At 40.8% G+C, this 17622-nt stretch overlaps 1 protein-coding gene across 2 annotated transcripts in view; it reads right to left on the bottom strand.

Annotated features, from left to right (window-relative positions):
- Positions 1–15054: 15054 nt before the first annotated feature.
- The window catches only part of TNFRSF21 (TNF receptor superfamily member 21), a 67132-nt gene continuing 64564 nt past the window's right edge, over positions 15055–17622 (bottom strand). Inside the window, exon 6 of one of the 2 annotated variants that reach the window (XM_079147146.1) lies at positions 15055–16455. In XM_079147146.1, the coding sequence (XP_079003272.1) occupies positions 16226–16455 (230 nt within the window). In that variant the 3' untranslated portion in view covers positions 15055–16225. The remainder of the gene's footprint in view (positions 16456–17622) is intronic. The other variant, XM_079147147.1, reaches the window with a different exon arrangement.

Below are 17622 nucleotides of genomic sequence, written 5' to 3'. Positions count from 1 at the left end.
CTTGGGGAGTAGGAAGACTGGGTAATCTTCCTGAGGAAAGTAATAATTGAGATGATGTCTGAAGGTTAAATAGGAATTATTCACATAAAGTGTGGGTAGAGGTCTGTTATTGAAACAGAGAAAAAAGCATTCATAAATATTTGGGGTAAGAAGGAATTGACAGATAAAGGGAACGGAAAGGAGATCAGAGATAAAAGGAAGGAGAAAGCCAAGCTGTTACAGCAGTTAAGGTATGAAATTGTATAAGAGGGTGAGAATGGACCACAGTGTCAATGCCGCCAAGAGGTCAAGTAAGAGAAGAAGTAGAGGGTCCATTGGATTCAGCAGTAGAAAAATAAAAAAATATATACCGTCATGTCTTGAACTCTTTTGAATTCCTGGCAGTTAAAATGGACTGTTCACTACTTGCCACATAAATCTTTGATGAATTAGCAAACTCTTCACCTCTCACTGATCACATGGCATTTCCTTCATATGATTGCTATAGCCCTTGCTCTTGCTATTTTGAGGTCCATTTAGCTGTACACACCTGTCTGCCTCCCTGACTACACAATTTGATCATGATGATGAACTAGCTAATGATTCGTCATCTTTGAACCTCTCCTAATTCCCAGCTAAGTTCATTGTCACTGTCGTCATCCAAACTGAACTCAAGTGACTGTTCTACCCTAAACTGATTTAAGCATATAGCATTTCTGGCATGATATTGGTCCTTAAAGACAATGACTTTTTTATAGTACCTTTTTTTTAACCATACCAGGAATCAAACTCAGGGTCTCACCCATGTTTGACAAGTACTGTGCCACTGAGCTATATCCCCAACCCTTTAATAGTATGTATAACCAGTATGGAAAATCTTGGAATTTTCTAGTCTTTGGGGGTAGGGGCAGGGATCAGATCCTCATAACCTTGCCCAGACTGACCTTGAACTTGTGATCCTCTTGCCTCACCCTCCCAAGTCTCTGGGATTACAGGCATGTGCCACCACACCCAGCTTTTTTAGAGTTATCTTTAACTTGTTCAAGTATTTTCACATGCTTTACCTTTTCTAAATTCTATAAATCATTATTAGATTGTTTCATTCAATATAAGTGAAAGAATACTCTATAAACCAAGTTTTTGATTCAAGTGAAACTCTTTGAAACTCAGAGTCCTCACGTAGCAACTCATTAATGAAGCTGAGTTAACTACTCACACATCTTTCTCCTTCCAGAGAGCAGTCTAGAGACTGATTAAACCAGGCCAAACTAGAAAAGTGAGATTGAACTTTGAGATTTATAAGGAATGAAACCAAATGAATAAGTCATATTCTTAAATTCTCAGTGATGATCATTTGGGTATGGCTGATTTAAAGAGGGTAGGGGCAACAATATAAATGATAGATGAATTTATTGTGTTGTAGATTGAAAGACTTCCAGAAACTTTTTGTAGCTGGAAAAAATAAGATTCACTTAAACTTTTATTTAGTATACTTGATAAGCTTCAGTCTAAACTATTTTAAACTTTCTCTTAAGCATATTTCACAACTATGCTGTAACAGAATCTGAAACTTTTGTCACTTCCTCCCTAGCCTGGCCTCACCCTTCTTCACATTTTAAACACCAGGCACAGAGGTAATCAACTCATCTCTACATCGCATAATAGAATTGGGACTAACGTACAAAGATCTTCTTCTTTGAGAAAACAAATTCTGAGTTTGGGGATGCAGCTTAGTGGTACAGCACTTGCCTAGGTTGCGCAAGGCCCTAGGTTCAAGCCCTGGCACCAAACAAGAGAAAGAAAGAAAAGCAAAAAGAAAAGAGAAAAAAAGAAGAGAAAATCATGAAGCAACTGTCAAAATGTTAATTTCTGATGAAACAGGACATTGGGTATTCAGGTGACTGATACTTTATGCCATTCCTTTCTCTAAGTGTGAACTATATCTTTCAAATAAAAGAAAAAATTCCATATGGTCTAAAGTTATAAGACAGCTTAATAACTGAATTAGTTTCTTTTACTGACTCAGTCATTTAAGTTCTCTGCTTGCTCCATGAGTGCTTAGAGATCAGATATTTCTCTAGCTTTCAGAGGAAGAAGCACATGAATGTAGTTCAGAGAAACCAAGTGATTCTGGAGTAAGGGCAATAAGCTGAAGTCAGACTTAGAATTCCTGGATATCAGAGGAGGGGAAGTGGCCTCATAATACTGAATGGCATAAAAGACATTCAGTTAGTATTTGCTTGATTAATTGGTTTAACAGGGATGAAAGGTTGGCTCCTTGAGAAAATGGTACCTGTCACTTTCTATTCAATACTAACCTTGGCGGTGATGGGCCAAACTTGGGAGAATTTTGTGTCTACTCTTTTAGTAGCAGTGACAGTTTAACATGGAACTACTTCAACTCAGAAGATCCCTGAATTTGTAAAGCCACTACCCAGGGTTAAGGATATTGTTGAGAGCAGAGTTAATGAATTCACAGACTAGGAAGAACCGCAGAACTCAAGGGCAAGAAAAAGCCTGTGCCTCAAGGAAATTGATTTCTTTTTTTTTGCAGGAAGAGTGGGGTTAAACCTAGGGGTGCTTAACCACTAAGCCACATCCCCAGCTGATTTATTTTTTATTTTGAAATGGTCTTACTAAGTTGCTGAAACTGGCTTTGAACTTACAATCCTCCTACCTCAGCCTCCTGAGTCACTGGGATTACAGGTATGTGCTACTGTGCCCAGCTAAGGAAATTGATTTCCAAGCTACTCTCTCATTTGGCCAGCGTTCTGTTACCACCAAGGTGACTTGATGGCACTGACTTAGTTGGTGGAAGAGTCCACCAAACAAAAAAGGGAACGCATGGTGTTTCCAGTGCAGCTGTGCTCTGATTGGAACATGAGGTGTCCCCAAAAGGCTTATGTGCTAGGCAATGGTGGAAGACTCAGAGGGGAAATGATTAGATGATGAGAGCTGTAACTTTGGTGGGTTAATTATTTGAATAGGTTACTGGGCAATAACTATGGGCAGGTGAGGCATGGCTGGAGAAAGGGGGTCACTGAGAATTAGCCCTTGGAGACTATAATTTGCCCCTGGCTTACTTCTCTCTCTCTCTCTCTCTCTCTCTCTCTCTCTCTCTCTCTCTCTCTCTCTCTCTCTCTCTCTCTCTCTCTCTCTCCAGCCCCCCCTTCCTCTCCCCCTCCTGGTTGCCATAAGGTGAACAGATTTTCTCCATCACATCTTCCACCATGATATTCTGCCTCATCTCAGGTTCAGACCAACAGAGTAGACTGACCACGGATTGACCCTCTGAATCCATGAACCCCAAATAAATAGTTTCTCCTCTAAATTGTTCTTGTCAGGTATTTTGGTCATAGTGATAAATAGCTGATTAACATATGCTCTCTTCTTTTTTCAGGACAGCAGCTTTTATTAAATGTTAAATTTAATTGGGCACCAATAGCAAGAAACTACACTAATCCTTCTGCCCTGCCTCCCCAATGTGTTCTTTCTCTCATAAACACACATACACTTGCACATACCTAATATTCCTGCCCACAGGAAACGCATGCTTAAAGTCTGCAAAGCATATGTTGAAGCAACTGTTGTGTGTAGACTAGTAATAAAGAAAGAAAAACTTCAACTCTAAGGAGGATGTTGCCTGAATAAAGCAAACTGACCTCTTGAGGATGCTCATTTTCTTCAGGTTCTTTTAGGATTCCATGATGGTATTAATTCATAGTCCAACTGCAATAATTGACTGACCGTCCTTTAGAACTACAGCAGCTACACACACTCCCTGTATTTTCCTTTCCAAGTGCTGGCTGTTCTACTTGTCCCCAGATGCCTCCTCCTTCTCTCTCTCCAACATCATCTCCTACCACCCATGAAATTCTTCCTCAAACAGGCAAATCCAGGCTTATCATGGACCTCTTCTTCCTCACATGCATTAACTCATTCCTTGGGAAACCACTCATGTCCGCTCTGTGTGCCCAAAACTTCCCCCAATTCTTTTTATCTCTCTTGCAGGCATCTCCTTTGGAAATCTTCCCTAAATTTGTTAGTTCCTCAGCTTCCTGAAGATTCCTATGACACTGACTGTCTGCTCACTGGTAGTTACCATGTACTGTAGGGTTGGTTACCTGTCTTCCCTAACTAGAATAAAATCTTCCTTCAAGCCAAAGTCCTGGCCTGTGCCTCTCTGGGACAGCACAGGAGATCATGGCAGGGCTCCGAGCACCCTGGATATCTATCACCTACCTGTTGACTGTTTTGGGGACAGAATAGCAGAGAAGGGAGTCTGATAATTCAAGGAAATGAGGGAGAGTGGGAAGACCAGTTGCTGGTGTGACTCTGGACCACATGAACATATTAAGTGTGAATTCTCCCTTAGCTTTGTCTCCACCAAGGGCTTTAACAGGGTGAGGGAGGATTCTAGTAAGGCTATAGGTGATACATTCACTGAAGCTTCTTGAGGCAAGTGTAAATCAAGCTGGGTGCAGGGACTCGTGACTGTAATCTTCACAACTTGGGAGGCTGAGGCAGGAGGATCACAAGCTCAAGGCTAGCCTTGGCAACTTAGTAAGATCCTGTCTCAAAACAAACATTTTAAAAAGAGCTGGGGATCTAACTCAGGGGTAGAGCACCTCTGGTTTCAATTCTCAGTACTGTTGGAAGTAGGGGAGTAAATCACTCTGTAGAGAGTGGGACATAGTCAGAGTTTGTATGTATAGGTGTGCATACCTGTGAGCATGAATTATTTGCAAGAGTGATTCCTCCGTGGTTATTTATTTCATTTTCCCTCTCAGAACAGCTACAGCCCTGGTTAGACCCAGGATTGCACCCAAGTCAATGCACTAGGACTGGGATGTTTCTCAGGGAACCCTGGAAGACTGGAGCTTGAAAGGATTTACAGAGCAAGAAGCCCAAGTTACCATTGCCCAAATGGAGTAGTAGTTCCTGGAGATGGTGCCGAGTGTGAGCCATGAGGTGTCTGAGCAAGAACTGCAGTTCTGGCCCTGCTCCCAGTCTACTTGGGGGTGGGGCATAAATGCCCGGAGCTTTCCTTGTTACCTATAAAATACTAGCAGTGAAAGAAAGTCAGAGTAAGAATACTCACCCTCTCATTAACTTTCCTTCCTGGGCCTGGCAGCACATGCTGTCTTTCCAAATCTTGCTCCTGGGCCTGGAAACAGAATTCCTCCTCAGAAGTTTCACAAGAAGGAGTCAAAGGGGAGTGTAGAAGGTTTAAATGAGTTCAAGGTATGAACAGGTAGGGGAAAGGGCTCTCCAGGAGGAGAGGAGCATACAAGGTAAGCCAAAGAGAAGCCAAGGTCAGACATGGCCCTATGACTACAGAGGCCCCTGGCAAAATTGAGCAATGCATTTTATCCTCTCTGCAGGGGAGGAAAGCCAGAAGAGGCAGGTTCTGGAAGCTGCCTCTGAAAATCCCAGGCTGCTTGGGGTGGCATTGCCTGGAGATGTCAGGTGAGCAGACAGCATAGAAGCAGAACTAGTGGTGGGATGAGACCCAGAGAAACACCACTGGGTCCCCTAGAAAACTGCAGTTTTCCCAAGGAGGTGGCACAACTGTGGCTGGGAGCTCAAAACTGGGCCAAACCTCAGAATACCACAGTTCCTTAGGGACTTCTTGTCAATCGTTGGTCTGAACCTGCCCAAAACCAAGATATCTCATGCTTCCTGCCAGCCTAATCCTCCTGAAATATGCTTTCATCTCACCCCTCCCTGGACCAGACCACTCCCCTGGCTCCACACTGCCTCCTGCTTCAAGTCTAAACTTCACTGCCCTGTTCTTTGTACCCACACTCCAGTCCTGCCTCACTCCCCCTCCTCCATCCCACACGCCCTGCTTTACACACAACTGCCATCTCACTGTCCCCTGCACTCCCCATGCTCATTCCTAACTCTTTTGTCTTTTCTCCTCTTCTTCTATTCAGAAAATCATGCTTCTTCCTCTATCTAAAAATAAACTGCCTCTCCATCAAGGCAAGGTTCACTTCTTCCATAAATCCTTCTCCTTTATCCGTTCATCTTGACCACTTCCAGCTAAAAATATCATTTTAGCAATCCAAGAGTTATACCAACACTACTAACACTAATGCTAATGCTAGCGCTAACGCAGATGGTAAAACTTACTGGTTGCTCAACTTCCTAAAGTCTTTGGTCATTTTGTGTGCTAACTCATTTACTCCTCCAAAACTCCCCCAAGGTAGGTACTATGATCCATTTCACATATTTGGAAATAAGAAAGGGGATATAGCATGGCCCTGATACATGTTCTCACATTTGATGGATATTTAATATATAAGTGACCCTCAATTGTTATCCATTGAAAGGAGAAAGATGTTCCCTTTTTCAGTGGTAAGGCCATTGATGACCCTCGCCAGCTCCCCCAAAATAAAACATTCCTGAATTGAGTCAGGGTCTAGGAAAAGCTGTATTCAGGTTGAATGGGAAGCAGGGAGCATGGGGTAAGTTACGTTTATCACAATTTAATATCTTGTACCTTGTTAAATATCTGACACACTGCATCTGTGTATTACGCTTGTCAAAGGCATGTGGAAAGGTTCAGTTAATATTTAATGGCCTCCCCTGAAGAAGAACTCATGGTTCATGATGAAGATTAATGTTGAACTTTTTATGATGAATAATTTCAAACACACACAAAAGTAGAAGAGTTTAATAAGCCCCAGTGTAACTGTCATCCAGAGTCAACAATAATGGACTAATCAGGAGGATTAGCCAGGCTCATTTCATCCCACTTCCCATCCCCCAACCCAAAATTATTTTGAAACAAATCCAAGACACTGTGTCATTTCATGTTGATGAAATTTCAGAGAAGAGGTAAACATACGTTTTGCATAAATTTTACTTTTCCTTAAACAAGAGATGGAGCCTAGAAAAGAGCAAGACACCCAGTCTCCAGGAGGGACAGAAAATAACACTCTCCCATTTTAATTGCTTCTCCACTGTATATTTACCCCATCGATTCTTGATCATAGTTCTATAATTTATAACTTTAATGTTCTCACTTGGGTTTGCCTCGCCAACTCCAAATACACTGGAAACACCTGGCAAACGAGATCCACATCTTCCTCCTTCTGAATTTAATGTCGTTACGTTCTGTTGCTCCATAGGACATCTGTCTTGCCCTCCTCCCTTTTTCTTAATGTTCTGCCTTCCTTCCTAACCAGTCTCCAAGCTTCACAATAATGCCCTAACTTCCTTTTGTTAATCCCATAAACATTCAGGAGATACAGCTCCTGGTATACAGTAGACAAGATTGGAACATGTAACAGACCAGTGGGGACTGACAGGTGGCAGAAAGGCATTTCCCATGAGGTGATGGTGCAGCTGAGTCTTGCAAAGGGAGGAGGAAGAAGCAGATTTGGGGCAGAGGAAGTGGCCCTGGCAAAGATCTGTGGAAGACATTTGGGTCTATTTGAGAAACTGCAAAATGTACCACATTGCTGGACCAATACATTTGAATAGGTAGATGGGGCCAATAACAAGAGTTCAAAATGCACTGCGTCTAGACCTTGGAGGACAATACCAATCCGAGCAAGGGAGCAACTGGAGGAAGGCTCATGGGAGAGAGAGGGAGTCCTGATGCCATAAGAGACACAGCTATGATGAACTCTCCAAATGCCTGGATTCACCAAAGCACTTTTCAACCTTGACATCATCTCCTATGAAAATAAGTTCTCCTAAGACTGTCCTATCTCTTTGATAATTAACCAAAGACTGGTGCCTCCCCCGAAGATTTTTGCTTGGTCTAGAATCTACCTGACTGTGAAGAATATTATCCACAGCATGTACATTTGTTAAGTTTGCAAACATTTGTTTTCCCAGAAAAATGTTTTCAAATCAGACCCTAGACCAGACTTTATGATTTTTACATATTTGCTTCACTCAGTAGGACAAAGTAAATTCAAAACAATCATGAGATGGGGAGTGGTGATGCAAATAATTCTTTTTTGTTACAGTGGTTGTTTTTATTAGGTTGACTGTACCTGCAGTGCACCTGTGGAAATATATTGGGAAATGTTCGTTTTGTAACACCAGGGTTGTTTGATCATGTAGCTGTTTGATCATGTAGATGTATGAACAAAATCTGTAGAACTCAAAAGGAAATGCAGAGTTGCCGACTGGCAGCTGAATTGGGGTTGTGTAGGTGACCCTTGACACTGGTCTAATCGGGCTGTAATCACTGTCTCCACTTGGTTCACAGTTGAAAATTTTACACTTTGCTCTTGAATTGTTGCGCTCTACTGCTTTCAGAGCTCCAGGGCTAGAAGGGTCATGTTTTTAGTTCCAGGGATCATGAATTTGAATTGCAATAAAGAATGCACTAGAGAGCTCAGGAGTGAGAAGTGTGATTAAATGACCTCTAATGGACCTTCCATTACATAATACACTCGTCCCTGGGTCACAGATATCTGGAGCTATTAAATGTATAAAAATATTTGTTTCTAAACTAAAAATTAATCAAACTTTAACTGATGACTCAGTGGATGGTGGTAGAAGGCACCATTTGACCATGTTGGATCTAGTTTCACACTTGAGATTTAGATTTTCATTCTCATTCAGATTCAGGGTCCATTGAGAATGTTGTTCCAGGACAGGAGAATGCCAATTCTCCTGAAACCAGGAGTAACTTCATTTCCACCCATTTGTTTCCTCTTTTGAGTCAGGGAATCACTCACCTGTTTTCCTTATTTGGGGGCCATGGTTGTCTAGGTTCTGATAATATTGTATTTGACTGCTGTTTGCCTGACTCTTACCCTCATCTTGAAGCTTGACTCTGGGGATAGAGCTGGTCTTAGAGAGGAGGGGCTGTTTAGGGGGGCAGTTAGAGCCTAGAGTGAATCCTCCTCCCAGATGGTCTCTAGTGGGCTTTTTACCCCAATCCCACCTTTTAGGAAGTAGTTGTCCAATACATGCTACTAGCCTTCTCTATCCCATACCCTGTTCTCTAGGCCTTGGTTGGTCTCCCACCCCACTCCTGCTTGGAGTCACCTAGAGACTTTAAACTGTGGAAACTTGGAAATGGTCCTTACAACCTACAAGCCCTAGATCACTGAGGCTCATAACCCTTAGAACTTGCCAGCACATATCCTCCAGTTAGGTTCCCATCTGGACCTTTAGACTCTGTTGACTCCACTGCTGGGCTCACGATCCTACAATTTACGAGTCCATCAGCCCTTCCAGGCCTGAAACTCACTCACATGCCTGGACTCAGTTTATGCCCAAAGACAAAGTGAAGAAGAAATGCATAGCTCTGCTGAGCCTTTGCCTCAGTTCCCGGCACTGCACTATCACCTTCTGATTGCTCTTCTCCGATATTGATTTTCTTTCTTGTATGTTCAGACTCTGGTTTCTGACCCAGAGCTTGACCTGACTGTGGTAACAGTGTCTGTCTCATGGCTCCTGCTTCCTTGAAACTCTCAGAGCCTTCTTAGCCTCTGGGATATCACCTTACTCTGATATTTGACTTGAACACACTCAGACTTCCCTAGCCTAACTTTCTAGTCACCATGAACCCAGAACTTTTGAATCCCAGCTCAGTGTTCTCCCCAGGATGCTACAACGTTTTCTGTCTCTTAGATTCTGCTCAGAAGAAAATAATTGTTCCATGAGAAAATTATGCTGTTTTCATTAGTAGAATAAAAATATGAGAGTTCCTATACTACAAGATTCAGATAAGATGGAACAGTGAATAATCTCAAGTGTATTGAATACTGTAAAGGGGGAGTGTTCTGTGAGCACTCACATCCTCTGAAGATGTGATACGTGCAAAGCCATCACATGACTGTCTCATGCTGGTTAACAAAAAGCCTGGAAAATGGTGGGAAATCAGTGGATAAAAGGTATGAAATCCTTGCTTATATGAAAATGTCTACAATGTAACCACATTTTCCTTTCCCCTTTTCATCATTCCCCAAAGCTTTTAAATGGATGGAACTGCACTTCAACTATCAGCTCTTTGTTTTCCACACAATTTTCTTTAAAATCAATAAGGAGGAAGGCTTACACTAAGAAATCTTGCTATCTTTATCCTTGATTTATACTTAGTTTTTGGATCTTCTAATATGCTATCCATATTAATACCCCTATACTTGGCAACATTTGATTATGATATCCATATTTCTCATAGTTTTTTGTTAAGTTCATATTGCTCCTAGCTTCTCTTACTAAGTTGGGAATTTGTGGATGTCAGAAGCTTTCATTTATTCATTTATTCAGCAATGAACAGACAACTGCTCTCTTCTCATTGGTAGCTGTGATTTGGTAGTTGTTCCAATGTTTCACGGATGGATGAAAGGAGTGATAAATAATGAGCAACAATTGTCACAGGACTCTTGGAAATGTACTTTCTTATCTCTTTTCCATCCCCCATGAGATTTCCTATTTGCTGTTTTGGTGTGGATAAAGCAGAAGTTGAGTGACTGTGAGACACTGGTACAGAACAGAAGCATCTCCTTTGGAGAGACAAAGGACTACCACAAGACCCTTAAGACATCTGTAACTTTTTTTTTTTTCAAGATGATATAATGAGAGCTTCCTGTGCTGAGAAATATAAAAAGATGTTGCAGACAGAAAATAGCTGCTAAGTTCCACCTGTCTAATTTCTCTCCCATTTGAACTTTTTTTTTGGAGAATCAGGGGGTGGGATTGAACTCAGGGGCGCTCAACCACTGAGCCACACCCCCAGTCCTATTTTGTATTTTATTTAGCAACAGGATCTCACTGAACTGCTTAGTGCTCCCCATTGCTGAGGTTGGCTTTGAACTCTTAATCCTCCTGCTTCAGCCTCCAGAGCCTCTCATATTGCAGGTGTGTGCCACAGAACCTGGCCCATTTGAACTTTTTATTACTTTTGCATAAGCTTGAGAGAAAGCCCAACAAAAAGATCCCAAATCCTTAGAAGAAGCTGGGGAGAGAAGGGGGAAGTTACCACTCCTAGACAGCAGACCAGAGGCTAATTCCCTTGACAGATTTCCCTGCAATGCTTCCCACAAAGCTGTTGGTAGCATTTCAAGTCTTATTTATATAATTCTTACCTTGACCTTCATGATTGCACATTTCCTGGATGCTATGGAAATATTCTAAAAACTTTTCACTTAGAATTTGTAAAAATTCAAAAATACACATGAAGGATAGATAACTCAAAAGACTCAAAAGTGCATGTCATGACAAAAACATTTCCTTTCTCCTATCTCCTGACTAGCCCACTCTCCCTCAAGGTATCTTTTTAATACATGTTGCAAGATATTCTATAAACATATTTGAAATCCAGGACTCTAGCATGCAAATGTGTTTCACATATACAGCTATTTAAAATCAAATAAGGTAAAAATCTTTAAAAAACTTAACCCTTGGTCAAATGAGTAGATCTTATTTTTGGCTTACAAGCAAAGGCAAAAGGAGAACTTGGCATTGTGAAAGAGTGCTTAGGGGATTCAGGTGCCAGGCTCCACCACTAACTTGCAGGTATGGACAATGCTCCCTCCCAGAAAACCACAGTGCTCTCTAGATGGCATCCAAGGTTTCTACCAAAAATAAGGACTGTGTGTTTGCTAGACAACATATCACATTTCTTTTCTCAAGTCGAAGTCCAACTTAGGTACATGTTGTGTCTGCAACATTACACAATAAGATCGATGTTGCAATTGGCCTAGGTGCTACAAAAATCACCACTTTTTGAGATAGTGCAGTTTTGTGATTCATTTTTTACTACAGCTCTTTGAAAACAAACTATTAAAAAATATGTTGTAACCTAAGCCAGAATAACATCAGTTCCTTAATATTCTTGACTAATCATACCTGATATATTATGATCAAGGCAATGAAGAATTATTTGCAGGTGGGTTCATCTCTGCAATTAACGTTTCAAGGTGTCACTCCATCGGTGCTTGATAGTGTATCAATTCTTTCCACAGCACTAGAGTGTGGAAGTGTTCCCCCAACAGCCCAGGTATTAAAGGCTTGGTGACCAGCCTATGGCACTATTAGGATGTGGGGTGTAGTGAAAGGAAGTTATGTCACAGGGGGCATGCCCTTGAAAGAAATATTGGGACCCCAGTTCCTCTCTTTTTTTGCTTCCCAGTTGCCTTGAAGTGAACAGGCTTCCTCTCACTGGCTACAGCAAAATCACATTTAAATAAGAGTCCCAGGTTAATTTCCTGGAAGATTTACTCAGATCTTGGATGAGGCTTAGGAAGCACTCTCTTTTCAAGCTCTTAAATAAGTGATTCTCCAACCTGAGTACACACTGAGATCTCCTGAGGAACTTTAAAAAATGGTGCTGCCTATGTTCCACCCTGAGATTCTGACATGGTAGGTCTGGAGTATGGCTGGGCACCAGCTTTCCCAGGGTTCCACTGCTGGTTCCAATGTGCAGCTACGACTGAGAACTGCCTTCTGCAGATTTTGACCAGGTTTGCTTGGTTCTACAAATCTCTTTGGATCATCAGAATGTTTTCTTTCCTTAGGTGGAATTAATGTAGTCTTGCCCCATGTTAGTGCTACTCTTTTTGTGAAATGGAGGCACCATCTAGGGTTGCCCAGCATTATCCTAAGAGCTGTAGCACGCCTTCACTGAGGAGCTCCTTAGTGAGGCAGCCTTTGGGTCCCATCCCCCAAAACAATCTGCATTTTAAGAAAACCTCCCCATCCCCTATTTCATTTGCACATTAAAATTAAAGGAGAACATCAAAGTGCCCTCCAGTTGTGCATTTCTAAACTTTCCAGGTATTGTCCACATTGTTAGTCCTAAAGGTCCACAGTGATAAGAATCTAAAATACCTAAACATTGTCTTCTAAATGTAACCAAAATAAGTGTGCGGAAGGCTCTTTCTGGATTTCACCACAAACCGGCTTAATTGAACTCTGGGAATCTGCCTTTTAACAAACTGCTCTTTCCCTGCTGATTTTTATTTAAATGAAAGTTTGAGAACCAATGACTCCTGTCCAACTTTTTCCCAGAGAGGGATTATTCTCTGAAAAGCAGCCTAATCTAATTGCATTTAGCCTAACTCAGCTTAGAGAAAACTGTGTTACTCTCTGAAGAAAAATAGTCTCTTTCTTAGCCCTTTAAATTACTGAAGCTAGTCTTTCTCCTGCCTAGAGGATCTTCGTCCTCTGGCTTAGATTTCCCAACAGTCACTCCTGACTCTGTTTCTTACCCTTCTGGTTATTCCCCCACCTCCCTACCCCGACACTGGAAATCTTCTAGTTTCACCATACTTCTCAAAATAAGGAAGCCCAAACCAGGGAACCCAAAGTATAAATGACTTGATCTTAAACTCTGATCAAAACTGTGTATTTTAATAGTGCAGCTGGAGTTTACATTCTTTTCTAGAAAGCCTATGCACCATGTAAGCTCAAACATAAGCTTTTGTTAATCACAACTCCTATGTCTCTTTACCTTGGGCCATCAGCAAAGATCACCCCATTCCTATACTTTCACATGTATTTGTTACACTTGCATGTAGGGCGTTACTTGTAACCCAGATCAACTTCGTTACCAGAATCAAGGCCCTCTTGTTTCAGCTGACAGAGATTTCTAGTTGTTGTTCCTGAATAGAATGAACAGTCTTGAATCCAGACATTCAGAAAACCCAGATTCAAGTTTGATCTCTATAACTTTGCTATGAGGCCTTAAATAAGTTCCTTAGCTTTATAAGGCAATTTTTCATTTTGTAAAACAGGTGCAATAATAGTACCTATTTTATAGGGTAAGTGTGAGGATTCAATGATACTATAAAAAGCATTTTGTAAAGTTTAAAAATGTAAATGTAGGTTATTAATAAAAGCATTCCCAAGCTACAAATGATCTATAAACAACTGTAATCCTGACTCATTCATTCATTATATTTTCCACTCCCACATAAAGTGGCAGATCTGTCTCTTCCTCTTCCATCTCTGTCCCATTCTAGTTTGGTCCTTGTATGACAGAGCTCCTGTCTTTTATCAACAAAAGGAAGAGAAACATGGTTTGAGAACCAGGAAGATCAAATGTCAAGAGAATTCTCTGGAAACTAACGTGGAAGTGGACAAAATCAGAAAAACCCCGTAATGTTGCTGAGGAGAGTGTCAAAAGAGTACAGACAGGGTGTCCCTTTCTAGATACTCACTGGAAGAGGAACTTAAAAGTGCTGACTTTGATCATTGGAATTCTGTAGAGCCAGGGCTCCCAAGCTCCCAGGCATGTAATAAATAAAACAATGACTAAAAAAAAATGCGGCTCAGTTCGGGTCCCAAGGCAGCTCAGACCCTTGAATCCAGGGCAGCAAGCACTCTGGGGCACCCGGTCTGAGTCGCGGTCCCGTGACAGCACCCAGAAAGCCACTCTAGACACGGGAACTCACATCAGAGATTTTATTAGGTGGACAACCAGAGTGTCCACTCTCAGGGCTGGGAGAGAGTGAGAGAGAGAGAATGGCGCAGGAGCTTCTCCTAAGTAGTGGAATTTTGCAGGCTAACAGCAATCAGGCCAAGGGGGTTCGCAGGCTGACTAGTGGACCAATAGCTGGCTAGGATGTTCACAGACAATCGAGATTGTAAGATGGGAGGGGGAGAAGTGGCTGCAGCGTAAAGGGTCGGGGAGCAGTTTTTTATTATAATAACATATTTTTATATTACATTACATTACATTTTGGAGTTACTCAGGAACAATGAGGTTTCCTATACCTGTGAACTTGTATAGATTGTCCCATGAGAGGCAAATTTCGTCAGTGGAAATGAATAAGGACACACTCTCAGGCCCAGTCATTATTTGCAACTCTCTGCTCTACCTCTGTATAGTTCTTAAAATAGGGACAATCTTAAAAATAGGAGCCTAAGGTTTAACCCAAAAGACTAGGAAATGCTTAGTAAATTTCCCCAGAGTCCTTCTCTATGAGTCTCCAAGTCCCTTTTCAAACACCTTTGCTAATTTGCATGATTTAGAGATTAGAGAGCCTGAGGAAGGTAGAAGACACTTTTTCAAGAGACTAATCATAGGGTTAAAACCAGAAAACATGTACAAGGCGGGGCAGTTAAGGATAAAATACACTCAAACTACTCAAGTAACAAACACCTAATATTTATTAATAAATTAGTACACTTGAAGGCATTTTTCTGATATCGGTCCCTCACCACTACCCACAAACCCCCACACACAAAGGGAGTCCACACCACCTTTGTATTAGAATCTGGCAACTGAGCATTAGACGATAGGTTTATAAATGGGAGCATAGTTGCAAATATATCAGACAAGAGTTCTTACAGCTGCAGCCATTTTTAATTAAAGTGATTGAATGATGAAGGAAATCCAGCAAGATCAAGGCCTTGAGGGCAGACTGGACCTATTGGCTATGTGTGTATAAAAACAGACACCTTTTAAAGCAAAGCTAGGCAAATTCTCTATGGAAAAGGTGCCACTGGCACTCAATTTTGACTTTCCAAAGTGCAGCAATGTATTCCAGAAGAGCTCAATCCCTAAAAGATGGAGTTCAAGTTCCTTGGTGGCCCAGTTGTCAAGCCACTGAAACAGCAAGTCCAGATGGCTTGAGGATTTTATTTCTCTAGCCCAGAGCATATTAGCATTAAGAGGGGCACAAGTAATCAAGCATTCTGCACAGTGTCCAGGTGAAAACCATACAATCGGCAATAGTGTGGTCAAGTTTCAGCCATGAATATGAACTACACGACAAGACATATTAAAAAGATAATACAAAGACTAATTGCATTACAGTAACTCAATAGGGTCTTAAATTTCCTTAATTCTTAAGAACATGTGTAAAGAACAAACAATAATAAAAATGTGTAGTAATTATTTTTAAAAAAAGTAGGTGTGGATGTTGAAATGAAGACTGCTTATAGAATTCATGAGATGCCATTTATACTTTTAAGAAGTTAAGAGCCTTGCAATCCAGTGTGCAGGAAAAGTCACACTGCAATTTATGGTAAGTTAAGTGAATTTAAAGTGCACAGAATAATTTTGAAAATACATAAGAAGGCAAACACAGAGAAAATACAGAACTTAAAAAACTTTAGTGGTGGATATTTTGCAACAGTTATACCTTGTAAAGACTTAATCTAACTTCCCAGAAGGGTAAAGAAAAAGAAAGAACTCAAACACTGGCCATATACTCTGTTAAACACACACACACACCCCAAAAAATAAAAGTCAGGAACAAAAAAAACCACCCTGCCACTAATATCCAGCATGACCTCCAGAATGCAGTGTCCCTATGTTCTATAACAGGTCAGGAAGATGGCTATAAACAGAGTCCAGCAGGGTTTGGCTGGCTTCTTGGCTCTTGACTCCAATAATCTCAAATAGCCGATCTAGTTTGTCCTCAGCTTGGGGAATCTCTTCAATCACCCGCAGCTCCTCAGGGTTCAGAATGTGCAGCATGTCATCAAAGATAGGCTGCAAATCACAGGGATCCAGGCGTACCTGCCGCAACACTGTGTCCTTCTTTTCTGCAGGGAAAAGAGGAAAGGGAAGGAGACAGATGAAAGGGATTCTTTAGTGGGTGGGGGCTGTCCAGAGAGGGACATCTAATCCCCTCCTCCCTCTAATCCCCCTCAATCCCCCTCCCTCTAATCCCCCTCAAAGTGAGTGTATTACCATTAGGCACATTTTTTTTTTTTTTAAGCACAAGTTTTTGCTAGGTATGGTGGTGCATCTCTAATTCCAGCAACTCAGGAGGCTGAGGCAAGACGATTCCAAGTTTAAAATCAGCTTCAGCAACTTAGCAAGACCTTGCCTCAAAAAAATAAAAAGGGCTGGGGATGTGTCTCAGTGGCTAAGTACCTCTGGGTTCAATCCCCAGTATCAAAAACATAACAAAACATGAGTTTTTATTTGCATTGTACATAAGATAGCAAACAAGATCTGCCCAATAGAGATCAGACAAGAACCTAATTGAATGGGTTATAGATGTGTCATTAATGTGACTTCTATCTAGACTCAAATGATTACTAAATTATTCTGAAACTCAGGAAAAAATGTTAAAATACTTTAAGAAATCTTCATTATTTGTTCCATCAATAAAGTTGTCTACTAAACAAAGATGTATGTTGGCCCACCCCTTCTCCAAGTGATCAAAACTCTCAAACCAGAGTGGTTGCTTATTTGACTTCCTGATTACATTGCAATACTTCAAAATGTTGAGAAAGAAACAGCACATAAATGAGAAATGTTGTTTTTGGGTCATACTTTACATTGGGGTGAGGAACTCTGACTTCTATCAAAATTATAAAACATTCTCTTTAAAATATGTTACAAAATATATACTAAAATACAAAAATTTTATATAAATATTAAATATAATTAGTATATATAAATGTGCATAAAACATAAGCAATTTTATAAAGTATAATAAAAACTATAACACTTTCACTAAAATTTCAATATAATTGCTTAAAAAGTAGGGAATTTCTAACAAAAATTTGCCATCAGTATAGTGATGTAATTCCCTACACTACCAGTGTAGACCAAAAGTGGCAAGTTGTTTACCAAAAGTATCGATTTATCGTTTAAAACTTTATTTACAATGTAGTTTAGAGCAATTTTAGGATCAACTTATGTCACTATTATACTTCTGACTCTTAATATACTTGAAATCCCTGAATTTAGAAAACCTG

This window comes from Sciurus vulgaris (genome assembly GCF_902686455.1).
Source record: "Sciurus vulgaris genome assembly, chromosome: 7".
Taxonomy (NCBI): Eukaryota; Metazoa; Chordata; class Mammalia; order Rodentia; family Sciuridae; genus Sciurus; species Sciurus vulgaris.
Note: the sequence above shows the minus strand (reverse complement) of the source record. Positions and strands in the feature narration are given on the sequence as shown.